The following is a 10980-nucleotide window of genomic DNA, read 5'->3' on the forward strand; positions in this document are numbered from 1 at the left end:
AATGTTCATATTTGTGTAGAATTTATTATTTCAATAGTTTGTTCTAATCTTTGTTGGAGAAAAATGGTTTTAAACCATTAATAATGTAAGACCGATTCATTATTTAGGTGGGTCAACGTAGCAATTTGTTTCTTGTTATATGGTGAACAAGAGAATGTATTATCGTTGTTAAAACCATTAATGAGTGAATGAGAAATCGACTCATTGTAAGGAGGGGAGTAATGGACCGAAGTGGGCTCAATCCAAAATGCACACGCACCACCGCTCCAATCGAATCGGGATGGACACGGGTTGGATTGGCACTTATATTTTTGAAAAAAAAAATCAAATTTTGTATTTCGATTTTGGTCTTTAACGATCACTTCCGAACAGTCACAAACGCGACTGTTGCTTGGTGCATGCTACGGTTCATTGTTTATATAATGGCAGAAGACAATCCATCAAAAAGATATTAAAAAAAAAAAAGAAAAAAAAAATCGTTTTGCCTTCAAGTCTTTTGTCTTCATCTTCATTCATATTCATTTTGTTTTTTGTTTTTTTTGTTTTTTTGTTGAGAGTACCTAACACATATTTGGTTTGTAATACACACAGACTGTAGTGTTATTTCTATATGTAGGTGATTGTTGTATCCTGGGGACAGGACGTTCGTAGATCTCAAGCACTAGTAGAGAGGGCGAATTTCTGTCTTAAAGACACAGTGTCCAAACACTGGCCTCAATCACACATCTGTTAATTATTTTGTTTTTGGTTTACAGTACTGTAAGTATTTTCTGTTACTTGATTTTTGTTTATTATTGTATTTCATTTTTGATGTTTAATTAAATAAATTAATTTACCGGGGAATTATTTTCAACAATTTTAAGACAGGAATTTCTTTTTTCTGGTTAAATTAATTGTTTTATGACTGTTATTCCAGTCTGTTTTAGATACAGAATTTAGTATGTATTTTTCTGATTTTATTTATAGTCTGTCTCATTCTGGTTTATGTTTTGGTTTGGAAAGAAAAACAAAAAACAAAAAAAAAATTTGTTTTGTTCTGATTTAAATAATAAAAATTGGAACCTTTTTGTTTTGTAAATCTGTTAGACTTACGGGTTCTGTATATCCAGAATCTGAAGCCTGGTTTCCAGTTTCATCTACCATAAATTTTGTTTGGTATTCATAAATTTGCTTTTTATTTTCCTTTAATTTGGTGGTTGAAATTACTATTGGTTTGTTTATATATATATATATATATTGTTTGGTTTGTATACTCCGTGTTTTACAAGTACAACACTACATTTGTTTGGTTTTATTAATTTGACTATTGGTTTCATGGGTACTTTGGAAAGAAGGTATAAAAACCAAATAAATAAATATTTACTGTCGTTTTGAGTTTAGTTTTGAACGCTGTAATTAAAATAAAATTAGTTTTTTGGTTTTATTTATTTATTTATTTTTCCATTGTTATATATATACATATTTATAGTGAGATATCTTCTGTTTTAATAAATTTATTTATCATACAGAAATGGCTGCTGAAAGTGGTGTTACGGGGAGTGGTGTTCCACCGCCTGTTGTTTCTATGCCAATTGTTCCTACGCCAGTTGCTCCCATACCAGTTGTTTCTCATGGTCTTGCTTCTGAAACTATTCTAGTTAATCATGGAGAGAAACCTAAAAAATTTAATGGTGTCGATTTCAAGAGATGGCAACAAAAAATATTGTTTTATCTTACTACACTGAATTTGGCAAGGTTTTTAAGAGAGGATGCGCCTATTCTAAAGGAGGATGAAAGCAATGCTCAGGTTGTTGTTGCAGTGGATGCATGGAAACATGTAGATTTCCTTTGCAAGAATTGTATGCTGAATGGATTGAACAACACATTATACAATGTGTATAGTCCAATCAAGACTCCAAAAGAGTTATGGGATTTCTTGGACCGTAAATATAAGACAGAAGATGCCAGAACAAAGAAATTTGTTGTCGGTCATTTTCTTGATTATAAGATGGCGGATTCCAATATAGTGATCAATCAAGTCCAAGATCTTCAACTTATTCTGCATGAAATACATGCAGAAAGGATGTCTCTGAGTGAATCTTTTCAAGTAGCAGGGATAATTGAAAAATTACCATTTTCTTGAAGAGATTTTAAAAATTATTTAAAACATAAACACAAAGAGATGTCATTAGAGGATTTGATTGTTCGCTTGAGGATTGAGGAACACAACCATGGGGCTGAAAAGAAAAATGGATGTCATCCTATGGAGGCTAAAGCAAATGTAGTGGAACAAAAGCGGCCAAAGAACAACAGTAAAAAAAGGAAGCATCCTGGAGAAAGTTCCAAACAAAAGTTCAACAACAATCAAAATTTCCAAGGTAAATGCTATGTGTGTGATAAGCCAGGGCATCGTGCCAAGGATTGTCACAAGCAACAGACTCAAGGAGGGAACATGAAGAAAAAAAACCCATTCAGGCTAACATAACAGAAGAAGAAAGTCTTTGTGCAATGGTTTCGGATTTAAATTTTTCTGGAATGGTTTCTGAAGTCAATTTGGTAAGCAATCCCAAAACATGATGGGTGGATACCGACGTTACTCACCACATCTGTTCAGAAAAAAGGTTGTTCTCATCATATCAAGTAGTAGATAATGGAGAACAACTTTACATGGGTAATTCTTCGACTTCTAAAGTTGAAGGAAAAGGAAAGGTGGTGCTGAAAATGACCTCAAGAAAGAAGTTGACTCTCAATGAAGTGTTGCATGTGCCAGAAATTCACAAAAAATTGGTTTCTGGATCGTTGCTAAGCAAGAATGGTTTTAAACTAGTTTTTGAGTCTAATCAATTTGTACTGACAAAGAATGGGATGTATGTAGGAAAGGGCTACATGTGTGATGGGCTTTTCAAACTGAATGTAATGACTCTTGTTCCAACTATTAATAAGATTAACACATCTTCTGCTTATTTGTAAGAGTATTCATGTATGTGGCATGACAGATTAGGACGTGTTAATTATGATACTTTGCGTAGATTAATTAACTTAGGACATTTGCCTAAGTTTCAAATAGATCCAAATCACAAATGTGAAGTATGTGTTGAGGCAAAGTTAACTAAATCACCATTTCAATCAGTGGAGAGAAATATCGAGCCACTAGATTTAATACATAGTGACATTTGTGATTTGAAATTTGTTCAAACTCAAGGTGGAAAAAAATATTTTATCACTTTTATTGATGATAGCACTAAGTATTGCTATGTATATTTGCTTTGAAGCAAGGATGAAGCCTTAGAAAAATTCATTCAATATAAGAATGAGGTTGAGAATCACCCTGGTAAAAAAATTAAGGCAATAAGGAGTGATAAAGGTGGTGAATATGACACACCTATTGGTAATTTTTGTACACAAGTTGGAATCATTCATCAAACCACTGCGCCTTATACACCTCAGCAAAATGGGATTACTGAGCGTAAAAATTGAACCTTAAAAGAAATGATGAATGCTACGTTAATAAGTTCGGGATTACCCCAGAACTTGTGAGGGGAAGCAATTCTCTCTACTAACTATATTCTCAATAAAATATCCCATAAGAAAACACTGAAAACTCTTTATGCATTGTGGAAAGGTCGACAGCCTTCCTACAAATATCTGAAAGTGTGGGGGTGTTTGGCTAAGATAGCTATTCCTGACCCCAAAAAGGTCAAAATAGGACCTCAAACTGTTGATTGTATATTTATTGGCTATGCAGAAAATAGCAGTGCCTATCGATATGTAGTACATAAAAGTGATAATTCTGAGATCCATGCTAATACAATCATTGAGTCAAGGAATGCATCGTTTTTTGAACATGTATTTCCTTGTGAAATAACACAAGAGTCTCATTCTCCTAAAAGGCCTTATGATGATACATTTGACAATAATCAAGGACAAGTTAGGGAACATCAAGAAGAGGAAAACATAGAAGGACCTAGGCAAAGTCAGAGAGCTAGGAAAATTAAATCCTTTGGTCCTGACTTCTTAACGTATTTATTGGAAAATGAGACTCAAACTTATAAAGAAGAAATGTCTACTCCAAAAACTCCTCTATGGAAAGAAGAAATCAATAGTGAAATTGAATCTATCTTACAAAACCATACTTGGAAACTAGTGAATCTTCCACCGGGTTGTAAACCTCTCGGATACAAGTGGATAGTCAAGATGAAAATGAAACCGGATGGTTCAATCGATAAATACAAGGCTAGACTTGTAGTTAAAGGCTATAGAAAACTGAAGGAGTAGACTATTCCGACACTTATTCTCCTGTAACAAGAATAACATCCATTAGAATGTTGATTGCTATTGTAGTTTTGCATGATCTGGAAATACATCAAATGGATGTCAAGACTACGTTTTTTAATGGAGATTTGAATGAGAAAATTTATATGGAACAACCAGAAGGATTTATTGTTCCAAGATAGGAGAAGAAAGTATGTAAACTTATGAAATCTCTGTATGGGTTAAAATAAGCGCCTAAATAATGGCATGAAAAGTTTGACAATGTAATAATGTCAAATGGTTTTAAAATAAATAAGTGTGATAAATGTATTTATGTGAAAAACACTAAAAAATGGAATGTCATTGTTTGCTTATATGTGGATGGCATGCTCATTATTGGTAGCAATAATGAGATAATAAAGACTACAAAGAAAATGTTAAACACTAAGTTTGACATGAAAGATATGAGAGTAGCAGATGTTATACTTGGTATGAAAATCACAAAAAATCTATCGGATATGCCTTGTCTCAAGGTCATTATGTTGATAAAATACTTGAAAAATTTAATAGACATGACCATCGTTTTGCTAAGACTTCAATCGATGCTAATCTTCATTTAATGAATCACTTAGGGAAAAGTATATCACAATTAGAGTAATCTTGGATAATTGGAAGCTTGATGTATCTCATGAACTGCACACGTCCTGATATTGCCTATGCAGTTAGCAAATTGAGTAGATACATGAGTAATTTAGGGGAAAACCACTGGACAACAATAATAAGGGTACTTAGATATCTAAGATATACCCGTGACTATGGTCTAAGCTATCATAGATATCCAATAGTATTAGAAGGATACAGTGATGCAAATTGGATATCTGATAGTATAGACTCTAAGTCTACTAGTGGCTATGTCTTTACCCTGGGAGATGTAACAGTTGCTTGGAAGTCGTCTAAGTAAACATGCATTGCAAAATCCACAATGGAATCTAAGTTTATTGCTTTAGATAAAGTAGGAGAAAAAATAGAATGGCTTCGTCACTTCGTAGAAGACATTCCAATATAGCCAAAACCTGTGTCAGCTATCTGTATTTATTGTGACAGTCAAGCAGCCATGGCTAGGGCACAAAATAATATGTACAACGGTAAGTCTCGACATATTCGACGTAGACACAATATCGTTAGGCAATTGCTCTCAAACGGAGTTATATCCATTGAATACATAAGGTCAAAGATAACATAATGGATCCGTTAACAAAAGGTTTGACTAGAGAGCAAGTTGTGAGATCATCGAGGGGATGAGACTAAAGCCTATTACTTAAGAGTCACCTTAATAGTAACCCAACCTAGCTTACTGGAGATCCCAAGATCTAGGTTCAAAGGGACAACCGAGTTAAGAATGACTCAGAAAGATCACTTAGGAGACAATCTCCTACCTATTTCTATGATGACATTGTGATGCTTGCAGAGATAATCAGGATAAGTTTTTGCTTTTAATGATTCTCATAAGTTGGAAATCCAAGTAGGGTATAGCAAGATACTCTTAATGAGAATCACCTATATGAGTGTAAACTGGGCTGGTTCTATGAGAATTAAAAAAGACTAAATTCTCTAGAGCACTCATGAAAAACAGGAATTGTCCACGACCAAAATGGACACAACCGATAGAACCAAGTTGTATATGGAAATAAAACTGTGTGAAAGGTTGTTGTTTTGGTTTACACCAAAGACAGAACAATTCAAGGCATCATGTCCACAGATTTCTCAGTAAATCCGATAATCTTTTACAAGCAAAGGTTCAAAGCCAAAAACTACCTATCCTTTGTAGGATATTTCCAGTTTAGTACTCTTTGAGTCTGCATATTGTTGCATGTTCTTTTCATCAATTTGATTCATGTGGAGGATTGTTGGAGAAAAAAGGTTTTAAACCATTAATAATGTAGGACCCACACATTACTTAGGTGGGTCAATGTAGCAATTTTTTCTTGTTATATGGTGAACAAGAGAATGTATTATGGTTGTTAAAGCCATTAATGAGTGAATGAGAAATCAACTCATTGTAAGGAGGGGAGTAATAGACCGAAGTGGGCTCAATCCAAAATGCACACGCGCCGCCGCTCCACCCGAACCGGGCTGGACACGAGTTGGATTGGCACTTATATTTTTGAAAAAAAAAATTGAATTTTGAATTTCGAATTTGGTCTTTAACGGCCACTTACGAACAGTCACAAACATGGTTGTTGCTTTGTGTATGCTATGGTTCATTGTTGATATAATGGTAGAAGACAATCCATCAAAAAGATATATATAAAAAAAAAATAGTATAAAAAAAAAAAGAAGAGAAATCATTTTGCCTTCAAGTCTTTTGTCCCCATCTTCATTCATATTCATTTTGTTTTTGTTTTTGTTTTCTAGTTTTTTTTTATTGAGAGTACTTAACACATATTTGGTTCACAATACACACAGATTGTAGTGTTATTTTTGTGTGTAGGTGATTGTTGTATTCTGGAGACAGGACATCCGTAGATCTCAAGCACCAGTGGAGAGGGCGAATTTCTGTCTTAAAGACACAGTGTCCAAACACTGGCCTCAATCACACATCTGTTAATTATTTTGTTTTTGGTTTACAACACTATAAGTATTTTCTGTTACTTGATTTTTTTTTATTTATTGTATTTCATTTTTGATATTTAATTAAATAAATTAATTTATCGGGGAATTATTTTCAACAATTTTAAGACAGAAATTTCTTTTTTCTACTTAAACAAATTAATTTACCAAGGAATTATTTTCAACAATCTTAACTTAAAACATCTAACTCAACAGAAACTTTATTGGGGTGGTAAATGGGTTTTCGATCACGTGAGTAACTTCATGAGATAATGTTTGTGTCATATTTCAATTGGTTAGCGGGACATGTTCCCTATTGAAAGTAAAGTCTTGCGCAAGTGATTTTTTTCGGAACCCTTGAATGGATCGATTGTATTCCCTTAGATGGTTTCAGTGCGATAAGGTTGGAGGAGGTTATGGATAAGATCTTATTTTTATTTTCTCTTTTAAGGTCCTTAGTTGGCGCTACGCGGTATGTAACCGTTGTAGGCATCTGGGGTATGGACTGCAAAGTAGCAAAATGAGGGACATACCGAATAATCCGAGTCCAATTCTTGCGGTTGGGTGGATGAAATCTCTTTAGGAGATTTCTAAATTACGAACATCTAATTTTGTAACCCTTTACTTGTTTACTTGAATATCATGCTTCATTACATGTTATAATTGTAATTGTGTATTGGACTGGAAAAAAGGGATGGAGTGTGTGTGCGTGCATTAGGCATTCCAAGCTCATGGAGTCTCATGCCAGATATTAAAGACTGTTAACCAGTCGAAGACAAAGCTGAAGCATTTGAGAACGTATGGCTACCTCAGAAGAATTAGATACTAGTGTTGTTAAGTCCCTTTTATAACCATGTTTGGAATTGTAAGTGTTAAAACTCTGTAACTAAGACATACCTCTTGTAATTATTATTTTGCTTATATATATATATATATATATTGTAACCTATCCTTATATTTTGTCAACTCATGTAGACTGTGTGTTAATACCTTGTTAAGATTTGTCAAAAATGTAACTTTGCTATCTAAGGAGATTGGACTTAGAAGTGAGGTTATTTTAATTCCTCCGATCTTTCTTGGGATCTGCATACCTCTTGTAATTATTATTTTACTTATATATATATATATATATTGTAACCTATCCTTATATTCTGTCAACTCATGTAGACCTTGTATTAATACCTTGTTAAGATTTGTCAAAAAGATAGTTTTACTATCTAAGAAGATTGGACTTAGAATGGAGGTTATTTTGACTCCTCCGATCTTTCTTAGGATCTTACTTGTTTATTAACTAAATGAGTCATTAGTGATGTTTTCTACCCTTATAATTTTAGAAAAGCCTTGTGTTTATTTGTTAATATATTATTTCATATTCATGATTTTTGGGGCGTCACAAGTTTGGCATAATTGCATTGACTTTTTTTCTTCTTTTTTTTTTTTTTTTTGTCACAAGATAACGATTAGTATGTTAATAATTGGATTACAATGCAGGTCAGTATCTCTCCATAGACTTGAACATGAAATCTCACTCACCTTAACACTTAAATGCCCTCTCCACGACCACTTGGGCAATTGTCTAAGCTCCACTAAAATAAACAAAGGGAAATATACATTCTAGTAGAAATTGGACGGCAACTTTTTATCCATATTACCAACAAATTATTGATAAAAAAAATGATCTAAGTGTTAAGTAAATTAAATTTCATGAAAGATCAGTATAATTATATTAAAAATATGAGGCACATTATATTTTTTCAAATCTCAAGAAAGATAAGTATAATTTAGCTTCATAATATTGAAAAAAAAATTAAAAAAAAATCATCAAAACGAAACTAAACATTGTGCCGTTTGATACACTAGTTCTCTCCCTGAAAAAAATATCCTCATTTGGTAACGTTTCCAACCCCCCCCCCCCCCCCCCCTATTTTCTATTTTTATTTTATTTTATTTTTAAAAATTTAAAATAAAATTTATTTGGTATATTATTTTATTTCGAAAAATAGAATCAATTTTACAACTTCTAAAAGTGAAAAAATATATATTTTCACTATGTCCCGCCATCAACTGCCACTACATAGCCATCCACAATCTCTGGTCACCAATATTGGTGATCTCGGATTGGGTTGAGTTGGGTGGCATTTCATTCACCATCTGTTCAAAATTAAGCAGATTAAAAAAAATTAATTCGCATCCGTTTACTTGTTTGGCAGATGCAGATTGAGCGGGCTGTTCAGGTTGGCAAATAGATGCGATTGGTTTGGACTTCAAAAATTTTGGACATTTTTTTGAATTATAATTCATAACTTTTATAATCTCCAATAACAAGTAATCTGAAAAAAATATGTATTATTTGTCTATAATAGGCCATAGCACCACACATGAATTTTTTTGAGGTATTATTTTTTATTTTCACAAAAATATATATATTTTATTATTTTTACTCTATGTTGTTACTTGTTAATAGTTTCTTTTTCTTTTCTTTTTTTTTTGAACTTCATCTACGGGCGGATCGAATTCATGTGAGTGCGGGATGGTTGATCTGCTATCCAAACTGTATCCTTGAATTTTGAAATATTTCATCCGCATCTGCCCAAAATCAATCGGGTTGTGTCAATTCGGTTAGATTGGACAGATCCATAATCGCCCTTAGGATCCCGTTTGTTTTCAGAGATAGAATTGAGGGAATTGTTAGTAAGGGGATTGTTAGTGAGGGGACTGCTAGTGAGAGGATTAAAAAAAATTATATTTGTTTAATAACCAGTGGACTAATAATAGTTCATGTCTGTTTTGAGACATAAGAGTGGGATTAACTATGTAAAATTTCACAAATATCATTTGCATTATTATCAAATTTAGGCTTATACCAACTAAATTACTCAATGTTATTCTACTTTTTTTATATTTTTTAAATATTAAAGAATCCAACTATCAAAAAAAATTTATTCAATGTTTTTTTTTTTTTTCAAATATTAAAGAATCCAACTATCAATAAAATTTTACTCAATTATTTGTGTTTAATATTACATGAGTCATATTATGAGCTTTATTCCAAGTATTATAACAAATTTAGTAATAAACGTAAGGGTAAAATAGTCAATTAATCCAGTCCCAAGGGATTCATTTTTGAATACCACCTTCCTTAGGCCGCTAGTAGTCCCCTCCAAAGCCTTTCATAGTCTCATGAGACTCTTAATCCCATGACCACCTTTTAAAACAAACATAATTTTTTAAATCCCACCTCACTACTAGTCCTAGCCTTATCCTCCAACTCTATCCTCCACCTCTAGAAACAAACGGACCCTAGTCACTGAAGACTCTCCGTCAATTGGGAGTGGCTTTTTGCAATCCTCCGTCCAACCTGTGCCTTCTGGTGACGCTCGTACTACCAACTCCTCAACACACCACGGTGGCCATCATCCACTATCTGCTACCACCTTCAACAACTTACCAAATTTATTCATTTGTGTTTACATTTGTATTGAAGATATTTATAAACTAACAATGTTATCAAACTACTAAGTAGCAGACGTAAGTTTTATTGTGTGCACATTCACGATTTTGACAAATAAAAGGAAACTGTTCCAATTTGAATTAGTAAATTAACTAAAAAAATTAGGGAGAATATAAAAAAAAAAAAAACTGAAAAAATAATAAAATAATTTCAAATGCATAAAAATATAATATTTTTTTGAAAAATGTTTGGTAGCTCAAAATTTTGTAGCTTAAATGGCTCAAATCCCTCAAAACGACGTAGTTTTACACTCATTTACACTCAAAATGACGTCGTTTTGAAGGATTTGAGCCATTTGAGTCACAAAATTTTGAGCTACCTAGCATTATTGTATTTTTTTGCACAAATTAGTACATGAGCCACTTGTACTTTCATGAATTTCACATTTCACTTTTTTTATATTCTCCCAAAAAATTAGGAGCTTATTTGATACAGCATATAACAAATTGAAATTTGATAATCGAATATTTAAAGTTAAAAACACCTATTTCCATAATCAATTTTTTCTAACTTATTTAAACTATTTATGTCACATAAGTATAAACAAAAGGTAAATCAAACAATCTGACACAAATGTCCAAAATTAAAAAATAAAATAAAATAAATTATTAGAGCCTAATCAAACCATC

General features: G+C 32.7%; 1 protein-coding gene across 1 annotated transcript; it reads left to right on the forward strand.

Moving 5' to 3' along the window:
* Positions 1-1510: 1510 nt before the first annotated feature.
* LOC145821717 (uncharacterized) lies at positions 1511-2122 on the forward strand. Its single transcript, XM_082918271.1, has one exon. It carries the CDS (start codon positions 1511-1513, stop codon positions 2120-2122), a length of 612 nt encoding a protein of 203 aa, XP_082774397.1.
* The last annotated feature ends 8858 nt before the right edge of the window (positions 2123-10980 follow it).

This window comes from Camellia sinensis, chromosome 3 (assembly GCF_055761805.1).
Source record: "Camellia sinensis isolate YWXY chromosome 3, ASM5576180v1, whole genome shotgun sequence".
Classification (NCBI taxonomy): domain Eukaryota; kingdom Viridiplantae; phylum Streptophyta; class Magnoliopsida; order Ericales; family Theaceae; genus Camellia; species Camellia sinensis.

What these genes read in the sequence shown, in the direction of transcription:
- LOC145821717 (XM_082918271.1), top strand. Translation starts at nt 1,511, where the DNA reads ATGGCTGCTGAAAGTGGTGTTACGGGGAGTGGTGTTCCACCGCCTGTT.